General features: G+C 57.4%; 2 protein-coding genes across 2 annotated transcripts; both read right to left on the bottom strand.

Moving 5' to 3' along the window:
• Window positions 1-7,570: 7,570 nt before the first annotated feature.
• B0H18DRAFT_1125745 (uncharacterized protein) lies at window positions 7,571-9,286 on the bottom strand (the record flags this gene model as incomplete). The annotated part of the gene is made up of 4 exons (XM_048035054.1): window positions 7,571-7,747; window positions 7,798-7,989; window positions 8,680-9,100; window positions 9,138-9,286. 4 exons carry the CDS (start codon window positions 9,284-9,286, stop codon window positions 7,571-7,573), a joined length of 939 nt encoding a protein of 312 aa, XP_047886456.1.
• A 536-nt stretch (window positions 9,287-9,822) lies between these two features.
• On the bottom strand, window positions 9,823-10,216 carry B0H18DRAFT_1046284 (uncharacterized protein). The gene has a single exon (XM_048030783.1). It carries the CDS (start codon window positions 10,183-10,185, stop codon window positions 9,895-9,897), a length of 291 nt encoding a protein of 96 aa, XP_047886455.1. The 5' UTR covers window positions 10,186-10,216; the 3' UTR covers window positions 9,823-9,894.
• Window positions 10,217-16,820: the final 6,604 nt, after the last annotated feature.

The following is a 16,820-nucleotide window of genomic DNA, read 5'->3' as shown; positions in this document are numbered from 1 at the left end:
AACTCCGGCGACGACTCCAGAGGCTCCGAAGGAGTCAAAAAACTAGTCCGCAGTCCTCCGACCTTCCGCGCGCGGTGGGGACTGCGTTGACGATACCCGCGCGGAACAGGTTCTCCGACTCAACGCGTCCGCTCTTTCCGACCCTTCGTCCCTCACAATTGAACTATTTTCCGACTCTGTACCATCACCCTTTCGCGCTCTTGTCGATTCCGGATCTTCGCACTGTTTTGTAGATTCGGACTTCGCGGAGAAATACCATCTTGTCACCTCGCCTGTTACTCCGCTCCGACTGCAGCTTTTCGACGGCACGTCTAACGAGACCATCACTCGGACCGCCTCGATTCCGCTCCACTTTCCCTCAGGGGAAGTTCTCTCCGTCGACTTCTACGTCACTCCGCTCGATAAGTCGGTCTCCGCCGTCCTGGGATACAGCTGGCTCTCCGCCTACAATCCGTTGATTGATTGGAAGAAGCGCAGCATCCAATTCCGAACCGCACCTCCGACTCGTCCCGTATCTGACTCGGTACCACCTCCGACCCCTCCGGATCCTTTACCGGATCCTCCGTCTGCTCCGCGTACTGCTCCGCAGGTATCTCTTGTGAACGCTGTGGCGTTCTCTAGGGCCTGCAAGCTTGCCGGATCCACGAGCTATTCGCTCAATCTGGCCGTCGATTCAACCTCTGCTCGCAGCTCATCCGTCTCCGACTCGCCTCCGGACCTCACCGGAATACCGGAGGAGTACCACGAGTTTGCGGATGTCTTCAGCAAGACCAAGGCGGATATCTTGCCGGAACACCGCCCGTACGACCTCAAAATCACCGTTGAGGACGGCGCTGTTCCACCCCTCGGACCTATCTATTCCTTGTCCAAGCTAGAGCTCGACACTCTCCGAGAGTACATTGACGAGAACCTCCGCTCTGGTTTCATCCGCCCTTCCAATTCTCCGTGCGGAGCTCCGGTCCTCTTCGTCAAGAAGAAAGACGGGTCGCTTCGTCTCTGTGTCGACTACCGGGTTTGAATAAAATCACCCGGAAGGACCGCTATCCTCTTCCCCTCATCTCCGATCTCCTGGACAGTCCTCGGAAGGCCAGAATCTATACCAAGATTGACCTCCGGCACGCCTACAACCTTGTCCGGATTGCTCCGGGAGACGAGTGGAAGACCGCGTTCCGAACTCGATACGGATCCTTTGAATGGCAAGTCATGCCCTTCGGACTTTCCAACGCCCCGGCGGCGTTTCAGCGTTTGTCAACGAGATTTTTTCCGACCTACTCGACGTTCACGTGTGGTTTATCTCGACGACATTCTCATCTATTCCGATAACCCCGAGGACCACCGGAAACACGTCAAGGAAGTACTCCGGCGGCTCCGAAAGCATCACCTCTACGCTCGTGCGGACAAGTGCGAATTTCACGCCGACTCCGTCGAGTACCTCGGGTACATCCTCTCCGCTGACGGTCTAACCATGGCTGAGTCTAAGGTCAAGGCGATTCTGGACTGGCCGGAACCCCGCAAAGTCCGAGACGTTCAATCGTTTCTCGGCTTCGCCAATTTCTACCGCCGGTTCATTCACAATTACTCCGAAATCGTCCTACCGCTCACCCGACTCACCCGGAAATCCGTTGCCTGGAATTTCTCCGAGGACTGCCGTAAGGCGTTCAACGAGCTAAAGCAGGCTTTCACCACCGCTCCGATCCTGCACCACTGGATCCCCGACAAGCAGATCACCGTCGAGACCGATGCGTCGGACTACGCAATCGCCGAAATGTCCTACCCGGACTCCGGGAATCCACCGATCGCTTTCACTCCGACCTTGACTGTGCGGAACTGAACTACGACCTCAGTAAGGAACTCTGGCTATTTTGAAGCTTCAGACGTGCGGCATATCTCGAAGGCTCCGAATTCCGTACGTTGTCACGGACCACAGAACCTCGAATACTTCGCTACCACAAAATCCTGACCGACTCAAGCGCGTTGGTCGGAGTTCCTCTCGCAGTTCAATATGATCATCCGATTCCGCCCCGGAAAACTCGGAAGCAAACCCGACGCACTCACGCGCCGTTGGGATGTCTACCCAAAAGAGGGGGATAGTGACTACTCCGTCGTCAACCCACACAATTCCGACCTGTTTTCACGCAGGAACAGCTCGCTTCCTCTCTCGGGCAACCATTCTCCGAGAACCAGTCCTCCGCGCATCCTCATCCACGACGAACTCTACTCCGTTCCGACATCCGGACTGCTCAGCCGCCTCCTTCCCTGACTCTGAGCTCGCTGCCGACTCGCTCTGGCCTCTCAGGGCGAAACGCACGCTGGTCCACGACGAAGAAGGCTTCCTGCGTCTTAGTGTCAATCTACGTACCGACGTGGACGATCTCGTCTCCGGGTACTCCGATCCCGTCCGACCATCCGACCGCTGGACCTACGGTCAGAACAAGACGAACCCCATACCCGGGACTATTCCTGGCCGGACTCCTCTCTCGTCCGAGACTATGCAAGTCCTGTACGTCTGTGCACGAGCCAAGTCCCCGTCATCTTCCTATGCACGCTCAACAACTCCCAATCCCCGAGCGACCCTGGAACTCCATCTCCATGGACCTCATCGAGCAGCTTCCGGACTCCGATGGTTTCACCGCATCCTCGTCGTAGTCGACCGCTCACCAAGCAGTCCATTTTCATACCTACGCACGACACCCTTACCGCTCCGGAACTTGCGGACCTTCGTCCTCCATGTATTCTCAAGCACGGAGTTCCCTCGCACGTTACCTCCGATCGGGCTCGGAGTTCGTGTCCCATTTCTTCCGCTCACTCGGTAAAGCCCTCGACATGCGCCTTCACTTCACCTCCGGTTATCATCCGGAAGGCGATGGCCAAACCGAACGAGTCAACCAGACCCTGGAACAGTACATCCGGGTCTACTGCAACTACCAGCAGGACAACTGGTCGCGTCTCCTGCCCTTGCGGAGTTTGCTTACAACAATGCTCGAATGCGACCACCGGAATTCGCCCTTCTTGCCAACAAGGGTACATCCGGCCCTCGCTGTTCATCCCGAACGCGATCTCACTTCCGCGCGCACGCGAGTTTGTCGTCGACTTAGACGAATCCATACCTTGCTCCGGACGAATATCGTTCAGGCCAAGCCGGTACCAGGTCCAAGCGACAAACACCGGCTCCGGCTCCGGACCTTAAGGTCGGAGATACCGTTTCGTCAAGCCGAACATTCCGCTCCACACGTCCGCAAAGAAGTTCTCCGAAAGAACTAGGACCTTATACCATTATCGCCAGCCGGTTCACATTCCTTCACTCTTCGACTCCCAGACACTATGCGTGCTGTCACCCAGTCTTCCACGTCTCACAGCTCGAGCCCGCAACTCCGACACCATACCAGGACGGGTTCAGTCTCCACCTCCGCCAGTCCTTATCGACGGAGAACCGGAGTTCGAGATCTCCGAATCCTGGACTCCAAGATTGATCGTCGACGTCGTGCCTGCCAGTATTATATATGTACGCTGGGCTGGTTACGAAGAACTGACGAGGAAACCTCCTGGATTCTCGCCACGGAACTCGAAAACGCTGCGGAGCTCGTCTCAGACTTCACGCCGCATATCGACGAAACCCGGACCTTTAGCCTCACTTCCGTAGTCTCCGACTCCGTTGCAATTCTTACGGGCAGGACCACACCGGAGTTACATTGAAGGAAAAAGAAAACAATTTTGGGGCTGTGCCCGTATTCTACCTCCTCACTACCGACCTCTCCTCGTTCTCCGGGTCGTACTCGCTGTCGGAGTCCGACGACTCCGCTTCCTCCTCCTCCATCTCTGGAGCTCTCCGGCTCCGCGATCTTCTCCAGCTTCTCCACCATTCCCGCAAAGTGTGGGCGACCACCCTCCTCCGGTACGACTCCTTCTTCCACTCCGTCCGCGCCTCCCGGACTTCGCGACGGAGTCCCTGGACCTCCACCAGAGGCCTCGAGCAACTCGCGCTCGTCATCCGGAGCTCGAGTCCCGCTGCCAGATCGACGACCATCGCTCAGGAGCATCTCATACTCCTGAGCCACGGCCATCTTCTGGAGGATCCGGCCTCCGGCTCCGGCATCATCTCCACGTCGGAGTCCCGACCACGGACTTCGACTTCTTCGCCGACCTCTTCTTCGGCTCCGACTTCTTCGGCCTTCTTCGTCCTCTTCCGGGTCGTCTCCGGCTTCTCCGTCGAACCCTTGCATGCCGCCTTGTCGCGCTGGCATGCGACGCAGGACTTCTTGCGTCCCACGTTCTCGAAGATGCACTCCAGGCCCTTGACCCGGCACCGGTCGCACTCCGTGCTTGTTCCCTTAGCCCCGAATCCCGGACCATGGCATTGGGTACTCACTGGATCACTCCGGACGACTCCGGCTCCTCCGTTGCCTTCCGCTTCTCCGCCCGCGCCTTCCTCAACTCCTCCGCCCTCTTTTCCTCCACGGCCTTCTCCTCCGCCGCCGCACTCGCCCTCTGCTCCGCCTCGATGCGCTTAGCGCGCTCCTCCGCCTCCTTCCGCTCCCGCTCCTCCGCTTCCGCACGCGCCTTGCCTCGCCTCCGCCTTCTCCTTCGCCTCGCCTCCGCGCGACGTCGCGCCTCCTTTGCGGCCTTCGCTGCGTGAGCCTCTTCTCCAGCTCCTCGATGTCGTCGGCGGCGGGGTCGGGTTGTGGGTACAGCGTCGGACATGGTGGGGCAACGGAGTACGGGAGTGGCGAGGAGATGTGGGAGTGGAGTCAAGTGTGGAAGATGCGGACTCCGAAATTTCACCTTATATCCGTTCAGATCTCAGATCTCGGCACTTGCCATCGCCTATGGATCTCAGGGTTCGATCCAGTTGGGAGGCACTGTCACTTCCGTGCACCAACCACCTCCGAACTCCAGTTCGTTTTCTCCGTCTCCGTTCTCCGAACTCCGGTCTAATTGTATTCGCTTAGCCTATCTTCTCCCGCATTACAATTAGGTACCGCATGGTCTCTATCTTGCACGGACATTAGCTTATTGTATTCACCCCGGTTACTAACATCTCCGGTCTTCCGTTATTGTTTCCGTTATCCCTTCCTCCGACTTATTGTCTTCCGTTCACATTAGGACTCTAGTATAAAGACCGAACTGTAGCACTGTTGTACTCCAGTTCGAATATCTCGTTTATCCTCGTCTAACCAATCCGATTTCCTTTCCTCCGAACTCCTGTCTGAACTCCGGACTTCGTCCGACCTCTGTCTAGTTCTCTCGCTCTCGTCTTCTCCTCCTCCTTCCTCCGACTTATTCCGGACTCCGTCATAGTCCACCTCGTCCAAGTCCAATAGAGGACCTCGTCGAGTTCTCCAGGGCGTTGTTAATAGCTTCGCCAAGTCCTCATTCCACTGCGCTCCGAAACTCCGGACTTCGTAACTCCGACCTCGGACTTCGTCTCGAGCGCACGATCCTAACACCATGTCGGCAAACGGCCACAAAGATCCCAGTGATGGAGAACAGCGCAAACATCTTCTTTAGCGCCTCGGGCCAGCGTTGCGCCAGCGTTCCATGCAGACAGTGACGGGCTCGGCGAGAACGTCGCCTTGATTGACATTGAGCCAGTCCATGTCATCGTCTTGTGGAGCAGCCGCGCCTTGGGTACTGTTGGAGGACGATGGGCCGGCATCGCCAGGCACTGATGTGGCAGGCTTCGGCGGCCCCTGGTTGGATCAATCACCACGTCATCTATCAAATGTTTGATGACGTTGACGTGACCGAAAAGAACACAAAAGCCACACAAAAACCCAACCATGAGGTCGAGCAGTGGTATGCGAGGCCTCTGCGTCTATGAGATGTACGGGGGACTGTACAGTGGTCTAGGTAAGAAGGAGGAGGACGGACAAGACTCCGAACGACGTGGGAGAGCTTCGAAGATGTCGAAGACTGTTCGAAGGCGAGGGCTAAGCCTCGAAGGTAGGAGGGAGGGTTTCGACAGACGGGTCGAACGAACGGTGACAAGGAAGGCGAGCGACGGCAGGAGAAGAAGTGTAGAGCCTCTCGGGGCAACTACGAGCTGGCGAACGTACTGGCGAACTGACTGACTGGCTTCGAACGTACTGACTGACTGGCGAACTTGCTGACTTCGAACGTACTGGCTGACTGACAAACCCCGCCGGTGCGAGGTGAGATTGAGAGGGTAAGGGGTCTCTGAGATTCGAAGGGAACAAGTCCCAGAGTATATACAGGAAAATACGGTCCGAAGACCAAGAGAGCCAAGAGAAATACAAGAAATGATGAATGAAAGTGATAAGGAAAGCAGCCAATCGGAGAATGTCACAACGCTCGACCCGGACCTACTAACACATGAGAGAATCCAACTCGGCCTTCCGCAGGTTCCGCATAACGGGCGACCGTCCCCGAACGGCGAAGGTCATAACCGGAGCCGGTGACAGTCCTCGAAGATATGAGACAGCTGCAGGAGTTCGCCTGACTTACACGAACATGCCGCACCTCGACCCAACTTCCGAAGTGTATGCTGCCCGCTACTACCGCCTCCTAGAGGTCCTCAAGACCGAGGGACTTGTCGAGCCGCGATACGATGCCAACAGTCCCGGAGAGTGGCTGGCTTGGGCCCACGGAGTCCGTTGGATGATCGTACGTGCCTCCGAACTTAGACTACCGTTCGAACCATCGAACCGACCTTCGAACAGCGATTCTTGTTCGAGTCCCGCAGCCGGGCCATCCTGCTGGCGAACGATACGCTTCCTGCTCCTAGGTCATTCCCCGAGATCGACGAGTTGATGCGTTACCTTGATGAGGTCTTTCACCGTGATGGCAACCAGGGGACATCCTAGGTTCGCCCTACCCTACGATCGCATGGTCCGAGACCTTGGTACTGCTCGAACAAGTCAACCAGGCCGAGCGTTGTCCTCTCGCGAACCCGCAGTATCAGCGCGAGTCGTTGATCCTGTCCGACTTTTGCCAGCTGCCCGACAACCTCAAGTCCATGGGTCGAACGATTCACAACATCGCAGTCGACCAGCGCCGCACGCACGGCACCCTCGTCGGGTTGCTCAAAAGCCTGCTCGAGCGCGTCAACACTGACCGTGGCTCCGACACCGGTCCGTCTGTTCGTAGGGGTAGGGGTGGTGGTCACAGGTGTGGTGGTCGAGGACATAGATACGAGAGTTGCCGGGGTCGTCACTAGCTAGGTTGACGTAGCCATGTACTTGCTCCGGAGTCCTACCAATGTAGCGACACTTCTAAACCGCTTGCCTCTGCCACTAAGGGTTCCGAACATTGACGCTTGAGCTTCGAACATCGGGCGGTTCCCTCGAACGGACGGACAGTGCGTCGACCGTTCTGACTTAGTGTACCGTTGTATCGACCGTAAATGGCGTTTTCGGTGGGTAGGTGAGCTAAGGGCTCATCAACGTACTCGGCTCGAATGGACATCATCCTTGTAGACGTCAACCTCCTCTGGGGATAGCCAGAGGTCTGTGCGCGCGGTGCGGGGATCCTCACGTGTGTGTGCCAGGGCGGAATGCGTCATCGACGAGCTTGAGGGACTGGTTACCGTCCATGGTGGCGAGGAGAGCTGGGGTCAATGGATCTTCGCCTCGAGCACATAGAGGCAGGGTGCACAGGCATGCCGCATGCGCCAATCCGGGAGGTCGTGCCCAAGCGCTGTGTTGATGAGGCTGTTGACGCGATATAGAATGTCGAGATAGATGTCGTAGGCAATACGGAATTGTGTACAGAGATAGGGCTTGTATGGAACCTAAAGGGATAGTGATCAATGACATGTTCCAAAAGAAACATATGACTTACAGCCTGCAGGCGGCAGAGGGCTTTCACCTGCACCTGGATGCTGAATCGAGGGCAGGCATGATGCTGGGCGCGGAAGGCCTCAAGGACATGGAAGGAGATCGCGACGGAGGGTTCGAGGGGTGCTGTACCAATGTAGCCGTACCGAGTGAGTGTGGGGTTGATGCGCATGTTGACGCCACAGGCCACAAACGTCTTCAACTCACTCCCTGTACATCAGGAAATCTGGATTCCCTAAACTTGACTATCTTAGTTCTAATTAGTCTCATCGTCCTAATGACACTCTCATTGAGCATGATTAGTACTAATCAGGATAACATGCATAATCTAGTTCATACTATGAAGATCTTATTCATGTTAGTTGTAAATGTTGATAATAGTTCATAATCCTCAGCACATTGAGACATACATATGACTACTGTACAGCTATGCCTGTCAAAATGTTGAACCACATGGAAAGTAGAGCATTCTTCAAAACAATACTAGTGATCCATTCACAAGATGCAACTGGCCCCAGTCATAGATATCACAAATGGAATGAAGAGACTATGATATCAACAGCTCATACATGAGCTCTATTTAGTATACAGATATGAGACAGAGGCAAACATCGAGAGAGGGGCTGGCAGAAACAATATATCTGCATGTGGCTAATTGTCCTTCAAACAGAGTGTTCAGTCGGCAAGCAGGCAAACGAGCAAACAAATGAATGGGTACGTGAACGAATGGGCGGGACGGCGGGACAGCGAGCGAATGGGTCGGCGGGCAGACAAACGAGGGAGCATCAGGCCAGCGCGAGCAGGGAAATGCGATGCGAGTGCGAGAGTAATTGACCCACTGAACATACCCTTGGCAAGGCGGGTACGGCCTGCACGGTGCACATACGTCTCGGCGCTCGGGAGCTGGATGACGCGTGAGGGTAGTCGACGCCGCGCGCAGATGCGTCCAAGGTGACGAGGACCGTGCGCTTGCTTGCGACCGGAACGATGCACCGGTCTTGTCATATCGCACCGCACTCAACTTGCTCAGACGGTCCTCCTCCACCTTCCGCTTCGCCGCTGCGCGCTTCTCCTCTTCCTCCTCCTTCTGCTCGCGCTTCGCCTCCTCACTATTCTGCGTCACAATCTCTTCGCGCACCTTCTTCGGCTTGTTCTTCGTCTCGGGTCTGAGCTGCGCGCCGAGGCCTCCGCGTATCCCGGTCGCCTTGTCCTCGCCCGCGATTGTGTCGACGAGCTGCCAGTGGAAGGCGGCTTGGATCAGGGGTAGTGTAGCAGCAGTAGTCAGACGATGGGGGTGACGTCCGCGACTCGGACATGGCCGTGAGCGAGGGCGGGAGGGACGACTGGTCGGTCGTCTTGGTGAAGGAGAGGTCCCAGCCGCGCGCGCGGATGCCCTCCAGCTCGTCCTTCGCGACGATGGCGAAGATCGACAGTCGAGCGTTGAAGTCAATGTCAGAAACGTGGGCGCGGACGTCGTCAAGGCGGGCGTGCATGTCGGTAAACTCGAGGTCCGGAAGGCGAGCGCACATCTAGCATGTCGGGGATGCACGCCTGAATCTCGTCGGACTCAGGTACGTCCGGTATGTGGAGACGTGGTGGCGTAGCGAGGCGGGTCAGATGTTCAGAGAGGGGCGCAAGGATTGGCAGATAGTGGTCGTCCGGGGAGCACGGCGAGCACCTCGGTCAGCGGCCTCTGGCATTGAGTGACGAAGTGGCTATACCACGCGATGTGCTGACAGGGCGCGTGCGTGTACGGTCTTCGGATCGAAGCAGAAGTGGGCGAGTAAGCGAAGGGCTGGATGAGCGGGCGGACGGACGAACGAGCAGGCGTGTGGGTGGCCAGACCAGATGGACGAACAGGCCGGCGGACAAGCGAGTGAGAACGCGAACAAGTGGGCATGCAAGTAATTGAGAGGGCAGGCGAGCAAGTAGGGGTCGAGCCGGTGGGAGAGTGGGCGAGCGAGCGGCACAGCGAGCTATCTGCCAATGAGCCAGCACGGGCATGCACTGAAACCACACGCAGCGAAAGGAAGGTACATCGAACGGGGGCGCACCTTTGGTTTCGAGCCTTTGCGCTCGCTGTAATTTCCCGAGTTGCCCTTCAAGCTTCATGTTCCACCCACCCTCTATCTCCCCCTTCCGCGTTCGTTTCTGTATGACCAGGAGATGGCGCGGGAGCTTTGACACGTGGGGGTCGGCCATGGTAGTTGGTAGTAGCAGTCGTGGTGAGCCGCGAGTTGAAGACGACGGTCCAGTGAGTGGGCAGATACAGTAACCACGCGGATGGCGCGGAGACGGGCGGACGAGCGAGTGTAAGCGAATGGGCAAGACAGTGTGCGAGTAAGCAGATGAGTCGACGCGTGCGGTGAGTGGTGGGCGGGCGAGATGTCATTTGGACTCTGGCGGTCGTCGAGTCGTTGTCGAGAACCGGGCTCGGGCGCTAAAGACTTGGCTCACGTCTCGCAGTAGTGCCACGTCGCCAGCATCCGCCCCACCCTCCTCGCGACTACCTTCCCGCACCCACCCCTCCTGTGCATGCCCATCCTCTCGCGCCCTCTCGCTGTCTCGTTTCCACCTGCTCTCACCTGCCCGCTCGCTTGCCCGCTTCTCCCGCCGCCCGCTTACCCGTCCTCGCTGCCTGCTCACCAGCCTTCGCTGCCTGCTCACCAGCCTTCGCCGCCTGCTCACCAGCCCTCGCCGCCTACTCGTGGCACTTCATCGACCGTCTCGCCCGTCTCGCCCACTGGGACCTCCCTGTCTGGCGCTCTCGCCGTTTCTCCGCTGCTCACCGTTCTCGGTCGCTAACTTGCTTGTAGGCTGTCGACCTGCTCGCTCGCCCGCTCGTCCCCTGCTCTTGCTCACCCGCCTGCTCACTCTCTTCCCAGCTTTCCTGTCAGCTAGCTCGCTCACCGGCTCGGTGGCCCGCTCTCACCCTCTCCCTTGCTCACCCATCTGCTCGCGCACAATCTGTCTCACTCTCTGATAAGGTAGTTTACTTGAGTAGGTGTGTCGACGAACCGTTGTGCCTACTTGCCCAGCAGTCCGCGCAGTGTCCGTCCTGCTCTCTCGTGCCCCCCCTTTCGCGCCCGCCCGCTCTCACGCGTCTCGTCCGCCGTCTGCCTACCAACACCCTCGGTAGCTGCCCACTGTCACCTCTTCGCTGGCTTGTCCACCCTCCCGATCTTGCTTGCGCGCTCGTTCTTGTCCTCTCGCCCCTCTTGCCAGCTCACGTACTTCTCTACTCGCTTGCCCGCCCTTGTCTGTCCGCGCTTGTGTCCCACTAGCTCGTTCGTCCACCCGCTCTTTCCCGTCCGCCTGTCTTGCCCGCCCGCACCCTCACCCTCCTGCCAGCTCACTTGTGCGCGTGTTCGCTCTCGCCTCTCCCACCCGCTCGCCCTGTCTCCTCTGCACGCCCTCGCGGTTGCCTACGAGGTTGATAGCGACAACTTTGCATCTGATGGCAACGGTTCCGAGCTCATTGGCCTTCTCAAGACCTTCAACTTGGACACCATGTATACTACGTACGATGCGCAGGCTCTCGGCGTGCAAATGCCGCTGCGCGACCACCGGTATCTCTTTCCCGGCGATGTTAAGGTACGTATGTTAGAGTTGCCCTGTATTGATATTGACCTACCCACCCAGCACGTTTCCGCAATGGTACACGCCTTCAAGCGTGCACTACCACGAGCACATTGATAGCTCCAATCGGAGCGGGGACTGTAGTCGACGAATGGGTGGCGGTGAGTACAGATGCAGACAGATGAATGAGCTGACTGCCCGCACAGGGTGCGGCGGCGTGCAGCACAACATGTACGACGACCGCGGGCACGCAGGGCTAATGCCCTGCGTGTTAGACACGGCCGATGGGCAGTCGACGAGTAGGCGGGCGAGTCGTCGGATGGCGGATGAGCAGGTGGAGCGGGCAATCCGACAAGTGGGCCAGCGGGTGTGCGAGTGAACATGCAGATGAGTAGGCAAGCGGGCGGGCAGGTACAGGGCTGACGGACAAGCAAGCAGACGGGAGAACTCGCGGACGGGCAGGCACACGGGCGCGGCAACCGTGAGCGTGCTGGGTAAATGCCTAGTGCGCAGACCGGGCTACCAAACGCACGCGCTGGCGGGGCGGGCACACAGGCCAGCAGTTAAACGAGTGGGGTGTACGTGCAGGTGAGCAAGTGGGCGTACGTACAGGTAAGCGGGCAGGCAGGTGACCTGTCCTAGGCTGAGGGTACGGTAGATTACTACGTACACTGTTGTTGCTCAGTAGATATGCATCTGGAATACAGCCTTTGAATCATTTATTGTGGTGGTGCGAGCATGCGCTCACTCTCCTCTACTTGATGTATTGAGGACTCATGGTGAAGGATCATAGCTAATGTATACGGGATTGTCAGAGGATTACATCTCAGATAGCTCTCATTAGAACTCATTAGGACGTCATTAGGGACTAATTAGTACTAATTATTTTTGGGGTAAAGGAATGGTGGCTAAGAGCTAAAGCTTCTAATTTGTACTAATTGTATCAAAATATGTCTCATATACTCCAATCACGTCTCATTAGGGAATTCAGGTTTTCCTGATGGAACTACCGACGCTATCGCTGCCGGGCCCGCCAATGTCGTCACCTTGTACATCTGATAGCGTGGATCAGGAGCAGCGGTGAACTTCGACAGCCACTCGATGTAGACAAGATGTTGTGGAGGTTCTAAGTTGCCGCGCGTTCTCGTGGAAGAGAAGAGCAAGGGCCATGCTTTCTTAGGGATCGAGAAGACGACGCGCACGCGTCCTACACGCACATCAGGAAAAAGATGATCCCTACATGAGCCAATATAGGGCACATAGCTGGTATAGGCTCATCGGAAACCCCTATGTGTATAGCACTGTATAGTATGCTTGTGGAGACTATAGTGCGTGATAGTGCCACCACAATCGACGTAGAATAACATAGTACATGATAGAATGGTAGTAGGATAGACCCATAAGCCAACATACAGTGACATATACTATCATAGCAGATACCTCAAAGCATAGTACTGATTGTACTGGTCACTCAAAGTTGTCGGCAGCTCATATAATGAAAAGGACACATCATTGAATGTATGAGATTACGAGATGATACAGTATTACAACTATAACAACAAGTGCCATATGGCCCGTAGACTCCGAGAGCCAGGGCTCAGGCTATAGCAAAGCACTAATCTACCTGTGGGTGTCCCATGTTCAACCCATACCCGTACCTGCTCCAAGTACCAACCCACCGTGGCGGCTCCGAGTATTGTGCAGGTCCACGCAGGTTGTATTGGTTATGCACTTCATAATCAGTCACGCACAGGATGCGCGAGTGGGTGGGTAAAATCTGGCATGCGGGTGAGAGCAAGCATGCAGGCGAGAGCAGACAGGCGGCGAGAGCAGACAGGCGGCGAGAGCAGACAGGCGGCGAGAGCAGACAGGTGGCGAGAGCAGACAGGCGGGCAAGAACAGAAATGCGAGCAAGAACAGATGGGCGGGCAAGAACAGACGGGCAGGCTAAAGCAGACGAGCGAGCGAGAACACCCGGGTGAGCGAGAGCAGACGGGCAGGCGAGAAGGTGCATGTGAACAGGCGAGTGAGTGGCCGCGCAAGAGCAGGTGCGTAGTCGAGTAGGTGAGTGGGCAGGAAGGAGGGCGAGGCACAACACGGCCGTCGGTCTCACCATGATGGCGGGCATCCTGCCACCTGCGTACATGTGGTAGAGGTAAGTTGCAGAGGCGGGCGGGTTCCTCGAGGTCTTCGGACCACTGTCAAACTTCTGGAAGTAGGTTGGCGGGTGATGCTGCCCATGGAGACCGCATTTGAGGCTGGACGAGAGCAAGGTGAGACGGTCTGGTCAGGCCTGAACGTGAGATCACCAGTGCTGATGGTGCTGCCGTTGACATGAAGGTGGCGAGGTTTGCGCAACCGGTGTACTCGCCGAAGGTAACACGAGGGTGAGCTAGTTAGTGGGCGAGAGCGGGCGGGCGGGACAGGCGAGGGCGAGGGGGCCAGCTGGTAGTTGTCCTAGCAAGAGCAGACGTGTTAAGGTTACACAGTCTCAGTCTCGACCTCGTGGTACTCGACTTGTTATTACTCTACCTGTTAAGGTTACACAGTCTACGAAATACAGTATGAGTGCTCAAAGTCCATGAGAAAATGCTACAAACGAGCTTACCTCAGTCTCGACCTCGTGGTACTCGACTGAGGTAGCAGTACACTAAACGCGTCCGTTACAGTCCGTTCGCTAGTCACGTGTCCGCGTCACCACAAGCGCCCGCGTCACGGTCCCACCTCAATACTCCCCCGGGCCGCGACGCGCATGTACAGTAAGTGTTTGTGTAACGTAGGTAGAGAGAGTGACTTCGTGAAAATGTCCGCAAGGTTATCCGCACCAGGGATATGAACGATCTTTAGTTGCTTACCCCGAATCGCGTCCCGCAGCCAGTGGTACCGGATGTGCATGTGCCGGACTCGCGAGAAGTTCGTCGACCGAGTTGCCAAGCTCTCTCCCCCAGAGCTATCCATCCGCAAGACCACGGGGCGCTCTACCGGTACGTAGATCTCGTCCATAAAGTTCGCTATCCAGACCGCGGTTTGACCCGCGTGGACAGCCGCGATGTATTCAGCCTCCGTCGTCGAAAGTGTTACCACGGCTTGCCTACGGGAGCTCCAAGAAACCGGTCCGCCCGCCATCATGACACATGCCCGTGCGTCGATCGTCCGGTGTCGGGACAGTCGCCGTGCGACGCGTCCGAGTAAACCATCGGCTGGAGCCCTGCGGGGTGGTTGCCGTCGTAGGTTAGGCCATAGTCGAGAGTTCCTTTGATGTACCGCAGCACGCGCTTGAGCGTGCGCCAGTGCTCGTATCCCGGGTTTGCCATGAAACGGCTCAACAGTTGGACAGGGTATGAAAGGTCGGGCCTGGTGGCGACGGCGAGATACATGATTGCCCCCAACGCCTCCCGGTACGGAATCTTTTCCATTTCCGCTCGCTGCTCTGCGGTCGCCGGCTCAGCTTCTTTGGACAGCTTGCTCCCTGGGTCGAGCGGCGTGCGGACAGGGTTCGAGTCCTTCATCCCGAAACGGTCCAATACACGCTCGGCGTATGCACGTTGGGACATCCGCATCGTTTTCCTTTCCCGGTCCCGCTCGATCAGCACGCCCAGCATGTACTTAAGCTCACCTCCCCCGCTGAGCCGGTACCGCACAGCGAGTTCGGATCGCAAGTTCGCCAATCCCTCTACCGTGTCCCCCGCCTCTCCGATGTCGTCCGTATAGGTCGCCGTGATCGCCAAGCCTTCGTCGTCGAACCTAGCCCGTACGCATTCGTCCGACCGCGACCGCGAGAACCCGAGCTCCTGGTACGTCTCGTCAAGATGCTTCCACCAGTCGTTACCTGCCTGCATGCACCCATACAGGCCGCGGACCATCCTGCATACGTGCGTCGGAAAGTCTTTGGATACGTACCCGGCTGGTTGTTCCATATAGATCGACTCCTCCGGAGACGCGTTCAGGTACGCCTTCTCCACATCGTCCTGGGCCATTTCCATGTCACGTACAACAGCGGTCGCGCACACCAGGCGCAGGGACTCGAACCGCACGACAGAGGCGTGGGTCTCGAAGTAGTCCACACCCGGGATCTGCTGAAAGCCCTTCGCCACTAACCGTGCCTTCGGCTTCCACTTCCCATCCGCCTCCTCCTCACCAGCGAACTTCCGCGCATATACCCACTTGTTGCCGATCACGTTCATTTCGGGCGTCCGAGGTACGAGCTCCCATGCGCCGATCTTCATCAAGCCGTTGATCTCACTGTCCATCGAGGGCGTCCAAATCTCCGGCTGACGGCTCGCTTCCTTAAAGCTCTCGGGTGTCTTCCCTCCACGGTACCACCGTGTGTCTCCCTCCTGTCCTGCCGATGACGCCTCTGTGAACATAGCGAGGTAAGCTCCCTCGGGGCTCTGGTGGCGGCCCTTATCTCCATCCTCGTCGACTGCCCATGCTTCGCCTGTACCGCGTGCTGCCTGTTCACGCCCGTTGTACTCATTCGACTCGCGCAGCTTCTGGCTCGGCACGGTTGTCCTAGTCGACCGACGAGGTGCGTCCACCTCCTCGATTACTTCTCTTGGCTCCGCCTCCTCCATGGCTTCCTGAGCCTCGCCGCCTCCTGTCTCCCCCGCAACGTCCATCTCGGGCACGACTTCTGGTTCTATGGCCGCCTCTAGCTCCGCGTCTGCAGCTCCAAGTTCGATGGGTAGATTCTGGGTCAAGGTTCGATGGCCTGGACCTTCCTCGAAGATTACGTTACGACATCTGATGATGCGTCCTGCCACAGGGTCCCAAAGGCGATAGTTCGCATTCTCGCTGTATCCGACCAGGATACATTTGATGGACTTTGGGTCCAGCTTCGTGCGCGTCTCGTCGGGGACCTTCGCCCAGCCGACTGACCCGAACGCCCGCAGGTGCGCGACATTCGGTACGTGCCCGTACCACTTCTCGTATGGAGTACGCCCCTTCTGTCGTGCGGACGCGGTCAGGTTTGACACGTATGTAGCTGTCTTGTACGCTTCTCCCCAAAGACCGACGGGTAGACCAGCATCAATGAGCATCGATCTGGCATGATCGCCTAAGGTGCGATGTCCGCGCTCTGCGACACCATCCTGCTGAGGGGTATAGGGCGTCGTCATTTCGTGAATGATACCATGCTCGCGATTGAAGGCTCGCCAGAGGTCGTTGTCGAATTCGTGGCCGTTGTCGGTACGGATACGTCGGAGCTTTTTGCCAGTCTGAAGCTCCGCCATCGTCTTATAACCACTGTATGACGCGAGTGTCTCGGACGCCTCCTTCGTTTTCAAGAGATCGAGTGCCGCGAAGGACGATCCTCCATCGTTGAGGGTCATGCTGTGGTACGCGCCGCCCAGCGATGGCACGCGGGCCCGTCCCGTTAAGTCGATATAGACTCGTTCTAAGGTGTCCTTCTCGACGCTGGAAGGGGTGAATGGCGCGGCGGGGTGCTTG

This window comes from Fomitopsis serialis (genome assembly GCF_022376445.1).
Source record: "Fomitopsis serialis strain Sig1Antser10 chromosome Unknown B0H18scaffold_166, whole genome shotgun sequence".
Taxonomy (NCBI): Eukaryota; Fungi; Basidiomycota; class Agaricomycetes; order Polyporales; family Fomitopsidaceae; genus Fomitopsis; species Fomitopsis serialis.
The sequence above is the reverse complement of the archived record's forward strand: the minus strand, read 5'-3'. Positions and strand labels throughout refer to the sequence as shown.